Source organism: Microcebus murinus, chromosome 14 (genome assembly GCF_040939455.1).
Source record: "Microcebus murinus isolate Inina chromosome 14, M.murinus_Inina_mat1.0, whole genome shotgun sequence".
Classification (NCBI taxonomy): domain Eukaryota; kingdom Metazoa; phylum Chordata; class Mammalia; order Primates; family Cheirogaleidae; genus Microcebus; species Microcebus murinus.
The window spans coordinates 52,418,133-52,432,528 of NC_134117.1; the positions used below are offsets into that span (position 1 = coordinate 52,418,133).

General features: G+C 58.1%; 1 protein-coding gene across 4 annotated transcripts in view; it reads left to right on the plus strand.

Moving 5' to 3' along the window:
- The window catches only part of LOC105870203 (uncharacterized), an 84,926-nt gene that overhangs the window by 42,115 nt on the left and 28,415 nt on the right, over positions 1-14,396 (plus strand). For all 4 annotated transcript variants that reach the window (XM_012762636.2, XM_076010068.1, XM_012762634.2 and 1 more), the window contains exons 15-24: positions 2,771-2,815; positions 3,665-3,697; positions 4,413-4,439; positions 7,434-7,487; positions 8,323-8,409; positions 9,907-9,960; positions 11,018-11,062; positions 11,455-11,523; positions 12,661-12,684; positions 14,164-14,226. In XM_012762636.2, coding sequence (XP_012618090.2) covers positions 2,771-2,815; positions 3,665-3,697; positions 4,413-4,439; positions 7,434-7,487; positions 8,323-8,409; positions 9,907-9,960; positions 11,018-11,062; positions 11,455-11,523; positions 12,661-12,684; positions 14,164-14,226 — 501 coding nt within the window. The remainder of the gene's footprint in view (positions 1-2,770; positions 2,816-3,664; positions 3,698-4,412; positions 4,440-7,433; positions 7,488-8,322; positions 8,410-9,906; positions 9,961-11,017; positions 11,063-11,454; positions 11,524-12,660; positions 12,685-14,163; positions 14,227-14,396) is intronic.

Genomic DNA, 14,396 nt, shown 5'->3' on the forward strand with positions numbered 1-14,396 from the left:
GGAGGAAGGGAGGGGCCCTCAGGTGGGGGTCAAGGGAGCCTGGGGCCTGGGTCATTTGCAGAATTAAGAGCCTTGACCCAGAGGAGAGGGAAGGGTCGAAGGTCAGCCACACTAGGAGGAGGGCTGCCTCCCTAGGAAGCTCTGATTTCCCCCAAGTGCACGACCGTGTCTTTACATACTCAAATCAACAGGGGCTGAAGACAGCCCCAATTAGCCGGGAAACCCTCACGCTCTGGGAGTTTGCTCTGCACAGTTTCTTCTGAGACTGGAGACAGAAGCCCAGAGACGGGCGAGAGGCAGAACCCGGCTCCCACCCTGCGGGAGGGAGCGTCCCACAGCCGCCCTCTGCGGGCAGGAGGAGGGGAGAGCTGAGACCCTCCTCCCCCAGAGCTGTGTTTTTATCCGGAGCTTAGACCCCCGGCCCCACCCCAGCCTTTTCCTGGAGCTGCCAACAGACCCACGTGTCTGTCTCTGGCCGCCGAGGGCCATGCAGAGAGCAGGGACAGGGCAGGGAGAGTAGAAGACCGAGGAGCAGGAGTGGGCGGGGGGATCTGGTCTAACCTCATGTTGCAACGAGGACCCTGGACCCAGAGGGGGGAGTGGCGTTTCCGTGGTCACACACACTTCCAGCCCAGCTCCCGAAAATGCAAGTGGCAAGAAGAGGGCGAAGGCATTGGGGGAAAGGTGAAGAAAAGACAGAGGAAGAGGAAGAGAGGGATGAACAGGCAGGGACTCCCCAAGCTGACCTCCCACCTGCACCCCCCCCCCCCGGCTCGGGGGCCTCAGGGCTGAGTCAGCCTGGTTGGGCTGGTTGGAACGTTCATGGAGGACCCTGGTCCCCCACAGGAAAGAGTGACAGGCCTCTCAGCTGGTGCTCCTGAGGGGGGCTTTGAGGCCACTGTGGCTAAGTGGCCAGGCTTCACATGAGGTCCTGTTGCGCCCTCTGCTGGCTGCAGGGCAGACCTGTGCACACAGGCCGGGCCCCGCCTGTGCTTTTCTGGGCTCCCGGGACTGAGCTGCCCTGTACACCCCTTCGCCCTGTGAGCCCCGGGCCTGAGGGCCCAGCACAGAGGGCCTGCCCTGCTTTCGGCCTGCAGGCTATTTGATGGGGCAGATAGAACCTCAATCCACCCGACTTTGGGTTTGGCCAGGAGAAATGAGCACCTGGGCTTTGGCAGAAAACAAACTCAGGTTCAAAGCCCTAGATTGATTGCCCTTAGCAATCATACCTGGCTCTCTGAGCCACAGTTTGCTTACCTGTGACACAGGAATAACATCCACTCCCACGTAGGAGGGGATTCTTGGAGATTGTATAGAGCAGCGGTCCCCAGCCTTTTTGGCACCAGGGACTGGTTTCATGGAAGACAATTTTTCCACGGAAGGTGGGCAGGGGGATAGGAGAGGAGGGAGGGTTCGTGGGGTGTAGGCAAACCTCAGGCAGTGACGGGTGTTACAGGGAGTGGCTGTAAATACAGATGAAGCTTCACTGTGGGGCCTGGTTCCTAAGTTTCATGGAAGACAATTTCTCCACGGACAGGGGGTGGGGGGTGGCGGCGGGAAGGCAGGTGGAGCTCAGGTGGTGATGCACCACGGAGCGGTACCAGGCTTCAGCCCGGAGGTAGGGACCGCAGGTGGAGAGGAAGGATGGGAAGCTCCCACGTGCCGTGCGGGCGCAGGGCAGGTGCAGTGAATGGCTGTGCCTGTCTGATCGTTCGCACAAGAGGAAACTTAATGGCTGGGCACACCTGGGGCAACGGCTTGTCTGCTGTGCTCACTTCCTGCGTCTAACTCTGCCACCTGCCTACAGCTCAGGGGTCACTGGTGGGGTCAAGCCGAGGGAGGGCTCTGGTGTTTGGAGCTAGAGGAAGCTGCAGCAGGCTGGCCGCTGTCCCCTGTTGCTGGACAACATCCTGGGCCCCAGCTGGGGCTTCGTGCTGGGACTGTGCGTGGTCCAACTCGTGAGGCAGGGGCCCCCCTCCTTGTTGCCCCCGAATGGCAGGCTGTAGTCTTGACTCGCCTACTCCTGGCCCCCGTTTGTCACTGGCTGTGATCCCCAGCCCCACCTCTGGTGGTGTGTCCTTCCTGATCGCACCCCTCTCACAGGCCTGGCATTTTCCTGGAGAATACACAGGTGGAAGACAAAGGTGGGGCAGACCCCACACAGTCCCTGGCCGGTGCCTCTGCGTGGGCAGGGCCAGGAGCGGGCGCAGTGAGACGGGCAGGCACAGGGGCCACACCTGCTTCCCATGGGAAGAGTGAGACCCAAGGGACTAGGGAGGAGAAGGAGCCCCAGATGAGGACAGAAGGGAGCCCCCTGCCTGGCCGGCCAGGAGGTACCATCCCAGCAGAGGTGCCGGGACAAACAGGGAAGAAGCGGCAGGCGGGGGGGCAGGAAGCACGCAGTAGGTGAGTGGCTGGGTGGGCACCTGCTGCCACAGCCCTGCCCCACAGTCCTAGTTCCAGGCCCAGCCTGGTCACCACGGGGCAGGAGATCCAGAGCAAGTCACCTCACCTTGCTGGACTCAGATGCCACGTGGTGGGCCTCTCTCTCTGGAGGCCTCTCTTGCTCTGGGGTCTGTGACTTGGGCCCTCCTGCAAGTTCTCGTAGCTGAGGGCAGTGGCCCCCGTGGCTGGCGGCCACGGCAGGGTCCTCAGGGCTCACTGTGAGTGGGACAGTTGTCCCAGGCTTGCAGACAAGGCATTCTCTCACTGATGTCGGCAGGCCTGAGTCTGGTCCTCCTCTCACCGTCTCTCTTGTTTCTTCTCGCAGGGAGAACGGGGCATGCCAGGGATGCCGGGCAAGCATGGCGCCAAGGTACCCGCCCTCCCCCAGCGCCTGTCCCTCTCCCCCAAGCTCAGGGGACCCCTGGAGTCCCAGCGTCTCAGCCTCCTCCTTCCTGCCCTGGCTGACCCCCACCCCCACCACACTGGCCTGTCCTTACACACAGGGTTGCTCCTGTGTGGCCCATGTGTGGCCTCTCATCAGTGCCCCCCTGAAGTGGCGGCCTGGGCATCCCTGGGTCATAAAAAGCCTCTCAGGTAACCCCAGCTCCAGCTACAGTCCCGAGACCCAAGTGGGGAGTAGGGACTCCCCCAAAATCACCTCCACTTGGGATTTACTAAGTGGCACCTTGGACGCCATATTCACCTCGAAGTAGCTGGTCTGGGGCTGATATGAAAATGGGGTTCAGTCCCAGCCACTCCCCAGTCCGTGAGGGCAGAGGTCCAGAGAGCCACTGTGAGGGGAACCAGCCCCTTCGTGTTGTCATCTACTGTCCTCCCCTCCCCATGGTCCCCTTCTCCTCCCTTCCCCCTCCCAGCTTCTCCCCCTTCCCTCATATGCCAGTGAAGCCCCCACCCCCGCCCCAGGGACACCCCCCTCTAGCCCCATCTAGCAGCCAGCAGTCCTGGCCGCACCTGCCTCCTGGTAGCGCCTGGGAGCTGAGCGCGGGGTGGGAGGCCGGGGACCCTGGCAGGCTGGGCTGCACAGAGCCTGTTCCTCAGGGCCACGGCCACGTGCCCTGTTCGGCGCCCGCACTCTGGGGGCTTGGGCAGCAGGCAGAAGTGGGCACTCTTCCCTGTCGCAGCAGTGGGAGGCTGGCCACTTCCTCCTTGCTGCCCTCCGACTGCACAAGGTCTTCAGGCCTTTTCTCCTCTCTGCCAGGGGGCTCCTGGAATCGCCGTGGCCGGGATGAAGGTCAGTTGAACGTTGTCACTCAACACATCCGGGGCGGGATGGGAGAGATGGTGCGAGGGGGACAGAGCTGGGAATTTGTGACTCAGTGGGGTGGCCGCTGGACCAGTAAGGAGGCAGACAAGATTTGGAAGCATTTTCCTTAAAGTAACATTTATGCCAGATGTGCGACCTTGAGCGACAGGTGCTTAACTCAGCCTTGCAAGTAAGTAGCAAATGTGCCCCAGCCTCAGCTAAAGGTCTCACTAGCTAGCCACCGTACAAACAAAACCCAGACCCTTCCTTTGTGTTCTGGAATTTGGCATCTGCAAGCTTCCAAAGCCCTTCTCCTGAACGCCCACCCTGCCCACCCATTTGGTGGGCAGCAAGATGGAGGGGATAGCTTGGAAAAAGAGGTGCTCAATGTCAAGACTGATGGCATGTCCACTTACAGGGGGTACCATGTCCAAACCAAATGCCTATTCCTTCCTCCCCTTCCTCCTGGGGGGCCTCACTTACACTCACACCTGCCACTCCCCTCACCTAGGGGCCAGCAGGACTCTGTAAGGGTCAGCAGCCCAGAGGCCTCCTTTGACCTGGGACCGGACGCCTGGCCAGAGAAAAGCTGGGGCTGCCAGATGTTTCACTGCCCCCACCTGCCCCCAGTGCCTTTGCTCATTCTTCCCTGCCCTTTCTCTCTTGCTCGTTTCTTTACCTAAGTCTCCTTTTTTCCACACAGGGTGAGCCGGGGACCCCAGGAGCCAAGGTACTGATGCAGAGAGAATGTTCTGGGCTGCACGGAGCATCGGTTGTGGGGCAGAGGTGGGAGGGGCTGCTGCTGGTTTGCTCTTGGTCCCCCTGAGGCTGGCCCGGGGCTGGGGACCTGGCTGAACAAAGAAGGGCCGCTTGTCAGGAGCACACTGCAGATGTCTCCCCTTCCCCAGATCCTGGCCTGCATGCATGCCAGCTGCAGCCAGCAGTGACTATTGTCCCCTGCACCTGCAGGGGTCTTTCTCTCTTATCTAGGACAATAGACGTGACGAGAAAAAAAGTTTCCATGGTCAAATAAGTTTGAGAAATACTGGGTTAAAAATATTATACGGGTTTCTTTGCTGCAGACCTTCTCAGAGCCTTTAACAGGCTAAATGTGCATTGAGTAGATCTTGAAAGGAAATATCTCCTGTGACATTTTCAAAACTTTTTTTGACCAGAACACACCCTTTTTTTTTCTTAAAGAGGAGAAGCTTATGGGACAAGTATTCTGGAAATGCTGGTCTGTAATCACTACCCATCCCACCCCTCATCCCCAACTCCATCCCCTTATCAGTGACTTTCTCTTCTTACCTCAAAGGGAGACTCAGGAGCAGCAGGGAAGCCAGGGCCCCCAGGTTTGCCGGGCAAGAGGGGGCAGAGGGTAGGATATCGTGTATTTGAATGTGTGCCCCTCATCCTGGCCTCACCGGTACCCTACTTCCTGCCCCACCTCCATGGCTGGTGTGCTGCCTGCAGTGTGCTGGGGGTGCATGTGTCCCGGGGCGAGGGGAACGGCGGGATGGCCTGGCAAGGCTGCAGAGAGCCGCTGGCTACCTAGCAGAGAGCCCAGTAGAGGGTGGAAGCTGCCTCCTCCGGGCCTGTCCCCCAAGGATCCCTATGCGACAGGACCTGTATCCTTTCCCTCTAGACCCAGCCTGTTTGGGGAGGATGCCCAGGTGAAGCCACATCCCCAGGAGCAGCAGACAAGACGGGACAGCTGGGGGCTCAGGACTGGCTTCCCTCCTGTTGCCAGGGCCCCTACCTGCCCCCACCCCCCACGCACACACAACTCTTCTTGTTGCCATCAGCTTCCACCCAGGCCAGGTGGCAAGGAGATGACACCCAAAGACTTAGTATGGCGTCTTTGGTGGCTCCAGTTAGAAAGTTCACCAAGACGTCCGACACCAAACGTGGCCCCAGAGCCCTCAGTCCTCCCAGGCCCATGGCGAGGGGAGCTTCCCGTGCTGGCCCCATACTAACCCCCGCTGGTGGGGCGCTCCTGGTGCACGCACCTGATATTGGACGCTGCTGTGGACTGAACCTGTCCCCCAATCCATATGCTGAAGCTCTAACCCCCAGTGTGACTGTGTGTACAGACAGGGCTATTGGGGAGGTAATTAAGGTTAAATGAGGTCCCGAAGGTGCAGTCCTAATCCCCCTAGAGGATTGGTGGCTGTTGGAAAATCTTATAACAAAAAGTTTTATATTTAGGTGGGGCAGTTGGATCAAACTTTTTGTTTTTAAGATGAGTGCCTGCCTTCTAAACAATGAGTGCTCATCCACCAACAATGTGTGGGGAAAAAAAAGGCTTGGTGGCCCTAGGGGAAGAGAGAGAGGTCCTTTTCTCTCTGTGCCACGGGAGGACACAGTGAAAGGTCATCTGCAAGCCGAGGAGAGGGCTCTCACCAGAACCTGGCCATCCCAGCCCCCTGATCTGAGACTTCTAGCCTCTGGAACTATAAGAAAATAAATATTTATTTTTATTTTTCCCAGGCTGTGACAGTTCGTTACGGCCGCCCAAGCTAAGACAATCACTTTGCAAAGTGAAGCCTTTGTGTCACAGGGACAGGACATCAGGGGCCTGGGGGGGGGGGCGTGGACCCGGCTCTGCTGCCGATTCAGTAAGGGGTCACCCACAAGTCTTGCAACCTCTTGGGGCCCCCTGTGCTTCCTCGTGAGATGAGAATGGGGTGCAAGTCTCTCCAAGGGACTCTTTGATCCATGTCAGGGGGAGAAAAAGAGAACTGTGCAGTAGTGGAAGGAGCCGGTGAGGGAGGGGTGTTGGTTTGCTGGAGCTGCCGTAACGGAGCCCCACAGACTGGGGGCTTGCGCAGTGGAAACCCACTGCCTCCCCGGTCTGGATGCTGCAAAGCCAAAAGCAGGGCATCGGCAGGCCTAGTTCCTTCCGAGGCTGTGAGGGAGAACCTGTTCCAGGCCTCTCCCCCCGGCTTCTGGCGGCTGCTGGCCACCTCTGGTCTTGCTTGGCTTCTAGGAGCATCACCCCGACCCCTGTGTCCGTCCTCACGGGGTGTCTCCCTGCATGCATGTCTGTGTGCAAATCGCCCCTTTTCACAAGGACACCAGCACGCTGGATTAGGGGCCCGCCCCACTCCACCCTACTCCAGAGTGACCTCATCTTAAATAAGTACACCTGCCCTGGCCCTGTTTCCAAGCAAGGTCACGTTCTGAGATACTGGGGGTTAGGACTTCAACATAAGGATTTGGGGGGGACGCGCTTCAGTATGACAAGGCAAATATTTCAAAACCTTCCCACGAAGGAGAAGTTCTAGGTAGCTGGTCTTTGTCCTCCATAGAGGAGGCAGGGAGGAGGAGGCAGAAAAGACTGCCGGCCTCCAGCTGCCGGACGACGGGAACTTGAAGAGCTCGGTGGTTGAAAGGAGGCCCTGGCCCAACTCCTGGCACTGTGAACTGCTCCCTGCTCCCCAGGGGCCCCCAGGAGGGCCCGCGTGCTCCTGGCTTTGTTGTGGTCAGTGGCCAGCATCACCCCTCTCTCCCCCGTGTGAGTGAGGAGGGCCCGGGCTGTCACCAGTGCGAAGCGGCCCAGGGAGAGCCAGCCGGGATGGGGGCCCGGAAGGAAGGGGAGCCCTTCAGAGACCCACCCAAGGAGGGGGCGGGAGGCAGGAGCGAGGGAAGGCAAGGCCCTGGCGCCTTCACAGACGTCCTGGAGAAGCAGCTTCTAACCTTAGTGTCTGCGTCTCCCCCGCAGGGCGAGAAGGGGGCTTCGGGCTCCCCCGGGCTGCCTGGCCTCCTGGGGCAGAAGGTAGGTATCGCTGGGCTCCGAAAGGCAGGCCCTGTGGAAAGGCCTCGGGTCCTTCCTCACCCACATGGGCCCCATCATTAGACATGTCCTTCTCCCAGAGTGGGGGGAGGCAGCTGGGACACAGCCAGAGTCTGTTTGGGGGGGTCGGGGAGAGGTGCCACATGGTGGGGCCCGATTGGCAAGAAAATGCTGAATTCAAAGAACTCAGTTGCTATGACCTGGTCCAATCTCTTTGTACCAGCTCTGAAAATGCACCCCACAGTCCATGAGCTCTGCAAGAAGATATTTCATTAAGAATTTTTTAAAGGTGAGGTCAAATAAGTTTGGGGAGAGCTACATAAGACAGGCCACTTGCAAAGTGCCCGTGCACTTCAGCCTGTCAGAGGCCCTGAGCATGTTGCAGTGAAGGGCCTGCCCAGCTTCCTTTAACTCTGCAACTCTTAGCATAGTTTTGCCACCAGACCTTTTTTTTTTTTTTTCACATTTCGAATATTCCCAATCCACTGAGGAGTGGTCCATGGAACACAGTTTGAGAAGCACTGCTGCAGCCCCAGCTCTTGCTGGGGCCCTTGTTTCACCTCTAAACCTGTTCTGCTCCTCCCTTCTCTCCTCAAATCCCACGGTCATATCAGACCAGGCCAGGGTTCCAGAGAGCTCTCATCCCAGACATCCTGGAACCTGCAGACTCCTTATTGTCCCTCTGCACCGAGCCTAGTCTGGGGTCAGCCTCCTGCCCCCACTCTGACCCGTGAGGAGAGAGTGCAGAAGGCAAAGGACTCGCCACCTCCTAAAGCTAAGTCAAGCCAGTGACAGTGACTCTCCTTTCCACCCCCAGGGAGAGAAAGGCGATGCTGGCAACTCCATTGGAGGCGGCAGAGGGGAGCCCGGCCCCCCAGGGCTCCCTGGTCCCCCAGGACCAAAGGTGAGTCATCCCTGGGATCAGCGTCAAGGGAGATGTTTGCCTGTGGCCTTTATCTTCAGCCTATTCTCAGACATCTCACCTTCTGCTCCAGATGGGTGGGTTTTCTCTGCGGATTCTAGAAAGTCCATTTGGGCTCAGGTCCTGCTTCCAAGCAGGTAGCTGTTTGACCTTCCAGGAGAGATGTCTTCCCTGGGGCAGACAGGTGGTCCCATTGATTCAGGTGACTATGATGTAACTCGGGGACCAATGGCTATGCTGTAACTGAGTCAGGGGCTGACAGCTGCAGGGCCTTAGGACAGCCAGAAAGACCCCCCACCTTGGCTCTGACTAGGTTGCAGGTCAGGGGTCAGCTGGGCCCCACCTGGTACTGCCACACTAGGGGGAGGCTGGCAGCAGTGGGGCAGCTGCAAGGGGGCTGCCCAACTTTCTCTCGCTGGCTGGAAAGTGCAATGGTAAGATGTGGTTTCCCAAAGCAGATGCCTCCTGTGTTGCTTGGTTTATTTCAGCAGCACAGGGAAGTGCAGGCGGTCTCTTTCTCAGCTCGTAAGGGAAGCATGAACTACTCCACATGATTTGAGGCAATACGCTCATTCATTCCACCACCATTTATCAAGGTCCTACCATGGGCTGGGCCTTCAGGACAATGGGGCTGCAGGGAGCCTGTTCACCATCTAGCTGAACCTACAGTTCAGAGGGGTACAGTGTAGGGAGCCGCAGGAACCCCGGAGGCAGGCCAGATGAAGGGGTAGGAAGGGTCTCCAGCTCAGCCCCACCTGCCCATCCAGACTGTGACCACAACAGACCTTCCCTGGCACAAGCACCAGTTCTGCCAAAGGCAGCCCTGCCACTAGGACTCTAGTATGTCCCAGTGCTGGAGGCAACCCACTGACCACGCACGGCTCGTACCAGCATGTCTCAGTCTTGATTTGGTGTTGGGGAAACGTGGTCACTGTTGTCCTGCATCCTTAGGCCAAATCAAGGGAAAGCCAGATGGCTATGTTCCCAAACTCATGTCCACGTTCCAGGTCCAGGCAAAATATTTAATAAGTGAATTATATGGAGTGGGCCTGCTCCCACCTCTCCCTGCACCTCCCATCCTGGGCCCCCTGGGGTGCCCTGCCTGGATGCCCAGGGCTCTCACACTCCCCTCTGTCTCCCAGGCAGTACCCAAGGAGGTACCTTCGCAAGTGTGCCACGCTCCTAAATGACCTGCCTCCCCATGTCCCAGAATGATGGCAACCCACAGTCGGGCTGAGCTGGGCATGTGTGTACTAACCAAGAACAGACGAGGGCCTGGCTGGGCAGGGTGGACACCAGTGATTGCTAAGGGCGGGTAGGAGTCACATAGGTAGGACGGTGCGAGGTGGTAGAAGCCACCAGGGAAAGAGAGGCCCGGAGACAACACCCAGGGCGTGAGCGGCAAGGCCGCCCTTTCCCCCTTGCGTGGCTGTCCCGTCTGGCCTGTGTGCTCTCATCCCATCCCTCTCCTCCTCCCAGGGAGAAGCAGGTGTCGATGGCCAGGCCGGCCCCCCGGGACGGCAAGGAGACAAGGTACAGAGGCCCCCCACAACCCAGGGCTGCAGGACGAGGGCCAGCTCGGGAGGCCAAGCCCCCCTCAGAGAAACATTCTCGGCCGTCCCTAGGGCTGCAGCCTGGGGCGCAAGGCTGGCTGCCGTGACCCCTGGCTTCCCTGGTTCCTGGTGGGCCTGGGCTTTAGAGAGCTATCCAGTGAGACAGCAGCCATGCAAATCCAGCCCCGGCATGGGCCGCCTGGCTGGGGAGTGACACGGGGCCTCCCAAGCCGCTGGCAAAGGTGGGGGCTCACTGCCCTCCAGCACTCCCTGTGGAAGGCTGGTGTGTCCCTCACAGGTAGACAGTGACTAAGATGCTGTGGGGCTGGGAGGACCGAGGGCAGCTTACCTGGAGGTGGTGATTTTCTTTAAATTGTCCTCAATGTTAACATCATCTCAGGCCAGTTGAAACTGTGGCTTGTTTTTCACAATTTACACCACTGTTTCATTCATTCCCAGTCGCTCTGTCCTGTTTCCAACAGGGACAAGTCTGTCCACCCGCCTGCTCAGGGAGGTTGGGCGTCCATGTCCCTGTGTTCTCCTGAGACCTGGCCAGGCCCCCCCACGTTTCCTCCAGCGGTTTGGGGCTTTCACAAGTAGAGGGAACCCTAAAAGAACCCACGTGGGCTCTGCGCAGCGATTATCAGCCACGCAGGCAATCAGCAGGGAACTGCTGAGCCCTCAATAGGTGGGCAGCGTGGAGACAAAGAGAAGCAGAGGTCCTGCTCCCAAGGAGGTGGCTGACTCAGGGGACCAGGGAGAGGTGGCCAGAGGGACCCAGGGGAGTCACTAACAAGGGACACAGGACAGAAGGAGTATCACTGAGTGTGAAGCAGGAGGGAGCTTCAGAGGGAGAGGACTGTGGCAGGTGTCCAGCAGATGTTTCCAGAAGGCTCGGGGACCGCACTGTAGTGGACGTCGAGGTCTGCATCTTGTTGGCCTGAGCAAAGAAGAGCCTGATGCGTGGCCCGTCTAGGGACGTCGGGTTCTCTGCACCAGCTTGATTGTCGTTTCACTCCAACTTTGTCGTGCAACAGGGGGAGCCCGGAGCAGCTGGAGAACAGGGACCAGCTGGCCCCAAGGTACATGCTTCTCTCGCCTGAAGTCACTGCGTTAAGCAGCTTGACTTTGGGGTCTTGAGGAGAAGGGAAGGGAAGAGCATTCTGGCACAGGTGGGACGTCTGACGTGGCCGAGTGAGTGGACCAATCAATCTTCTCCGTGTCTGTCTGGCCCAGACTTGTCACGTGGAATCTTCTGTATTTATTCCCCATCCCCTGAGCGTCCGTCCTTTGAGAGTGTTTGGGGCCCCCGGCAGGCCCCCTCCGGCAGGCCCCCTCCGGCTGCTGTGTGTCCACCTGCGTGCAGCCAGGTGCAGCCGGTGCTGGCCGCGGTCCCACTCGATAGGAACAGGCAGCAGCTGCCCTCAGGTCCCTCCGGGCCAGGCCCTGGGCTGAGCGCTCACTTGCCTTCCAGGGCTCCAAGGGAGAACCAGGGAAGGGCGAGATGGTGGACTACAACGGGAACATCAACGAGGCTCTCCAGGTGAGTGGGCTCCCGCCCCGAGGCTGGTGATCTGGAGGTCTTCGTGAACCTCGGGACACAACAGCCCTGATGCAGTAGCTCTTCCCCGCTGCTGAGCAGTGGCCCTGCCCTCAGGCCGTTGAGCAGAGCTTCCAGGAGACAGTCACTGCCTTGGGCCTCCCACTGTGCAGCTTCCTGGCATCCAGGTGGCCAGGCTGTCTGTCTGGGCCCAGCTGGCCAGTGATCCCGGCTCTGGGCACCTGACAGCCATAGGGGAGGGTCCTGGCCCGCCGCGGGGTGCTGGCCCATCCAGGGCCCTGGCCCGCATTTCTCAGTGCATGCCTGCTCCCCTTTCACATGGTAGGGTCTGCCTTCCGGGACTGCATCTCCCTTTTGTGCCAGTTTCATCTAATTTCCAGTTCACAAGCTCCCCACTCTGTAAAGCAGGGTTTCTGCACCTTGGCACTGTTGACTGTCTGGGCCGGATAGTCCTTGTCGTGGGGAGGAGATGCCGTGTGTTCTAGGATGTTTAGCAGCACCCCTCGTCACTACCCACTAGAGGCCAGTAGCACCCCACCCTCAGCTGTGACAACCAAAATGTGTCTCCAGACATGACCAAAGTCCCCTGGGAACAAAATCACCCCATGGAGACAGCCACTCCTTCAAAGGAGTCTGTGTATGCAAGTGAATCCACCTACAGGATGTAAAATTCTTTTTTAAAGCCAACAATCATCCCTCTAATCTATTTTCTGAGTGGTTCCGTATTTTCGATACGGTGTCTGCTTAAAGGGGGATGCACCGAAACCTTGAACTCTGGGTTCTGGGAGAAGAGGCAAGAACCAAGGAGGGGCCTCAGTAGGTGGTTAGAAAGAACCTCTGCCTCCCTGGGTAAAACGAAGTCCATTTTAGGGCATCTCTGAGTTTATTGCAGGACAGCCTCGGTGCTATTGGCTTATGAGATGCTGCCTGTTCTCTGTCCCATGATTACAAACCTGTGGGGAGGGGGGCTGGGAGTCAGAAAGCCCACCTGCGAGGGTCTAGCTCCACCTGCGCTCCTGTGAGGACCCCAGCTCCCACGTTCTCTCGACTGGGCAGAGGGGGTCTTGCAGGTGGTGCTTGGTTTGCTCTTCCACTGATGGTGTGATGTTGGTTTTTCAGGAGATCCGAACTCTGGCCTTGATGGTAAGTCCTCCTCCTCCTCCTCACCTTCCTCAGGCACCGGGCCGGGGGCTGGGAGGGCAGCCTGGAAGCAAGTGCTTGAGCCTTCCCTTCCAGAATGCAGGCGCTGGGCTCTGGGTTCGGGTTGACCTGGCAGTGCTGGGGTGGGGGGTGACCGCAGCCGGAGGCCGGGTTGAGACTGGTGGGTGGGCTGCCCGTGCCCTGGGTCATGGCCGTCCTCTGTGTAGGTGCTGTTCACCCGCCCAGCTGTGCGCTCTGGTGACAGTATAAATGCTAGGTTCTCTTTACATCTGTATCAAGGATATAGGAGGATGCTTTCATGTTTCTCTTTTTTCTCAACCCTCAGGTAATAAAATCCATTACCCTGAAAAATTAACATAATAGCAACCCTCCACATTTCCCCCATCCTGGAAATCAGTGTCATTATCTGCACTTGGAAAACCAGCGAATTCCAAGCCCAGGTTTTGCACTTGTGCAGTGATAGGCGCTTAGTAAAAATATTGGTAGTTAAATGACCACCAGCCAGTCCCACTTTCTAAAGGTGGAGAGGGGAGGCAGATCACAAAGTCCTCAGATGACTGGAATTTCAATTCACCTAATACTTCTTCATGCCTGTGTGCCACAAAACACACTTAGGCGTGACACAAACTCAGAATCAAATGCCACTCATGTGACGTCCCAATCCCGGAAACTGGTGTCGATGATGAGATCTGGAATCCGTGAGCTTTGTCTGGGGACAGTAAAATATATTATTTGAAGTAGCTATTGGAAATAAAACCTTGCTGGAAACTTTTTTTTTTCTTTTAAAGTCAACCTTGAGGTATAACTTACACACAATCAAAGGCACCCACTTGAGGTGTAGAGTTTGACGAGTTTGGGCAAATGTATATATCCACGTACCCACCACACCAGCCACTCTAGAAAGTCCCTCCCTGCCCTTATGAGCCACGCCCACACCTACACCCGGCCCCAGGCCAGCACTGATCTGCTTTCTGTCCCTGTAGGTTAGATCTGTCTTTTCTAGAACTTCATTTGGATGAATCCCACAGTGTGCAGTTGTCTGTGTCTGGCTGCTTTTGCTCAGAACGTGTTTGAGATTCGTCCGTGTCATTGCGTTTGTCAGTATTTGGTTCCTTTATCCCTGCTGAGCAGTATTCCACCGTATGCCTGCACCTTGCGTTCACCTGTTGATGGACATTCAGGTTGTTGCCTGGAGACATTTTTAACTTGTTGTCCGGGGAAAGTCAGATTTATCTTCTTGGAGCCCGAGAAGGCCCCGGAGAGCCCTAGAGAGAAGAGGAGGGAGAGGTGGTCGGTGCGGCTCTCGGAGCCCCACCCCCACTTCAGCCCAGACACGCTCAGTGCTCACCTGTCTTGCACTTTGGGGTCCCTATAAGCCAGCCTCCACGTACAGCGCTCCGGCCACAGGCCGTGCCTGCTCCGTGGGGCAGTTCTTACACGTGTCTCTCCTTTCTCGCCTAGGGGCCTCCTGGTCTCCCTGGGCAAATCGGCCCACCCGGACCTCCAGGGATTCCAGGCCAGAAGGTAAAACGTGTCTTGCAAACGTTTCTTGCACGCTCAGGTCGAGTGTCTCTGAGCACTCGAACCCGGGGCGGCCCCCCGTCCTACGACCCTTCCCTCTTCCCAGAACCACCGCACCCTCCCCATCCTCTGGGGCCCCTCGGGCCCTGCCCGCCCACATCACAGCCACCGTG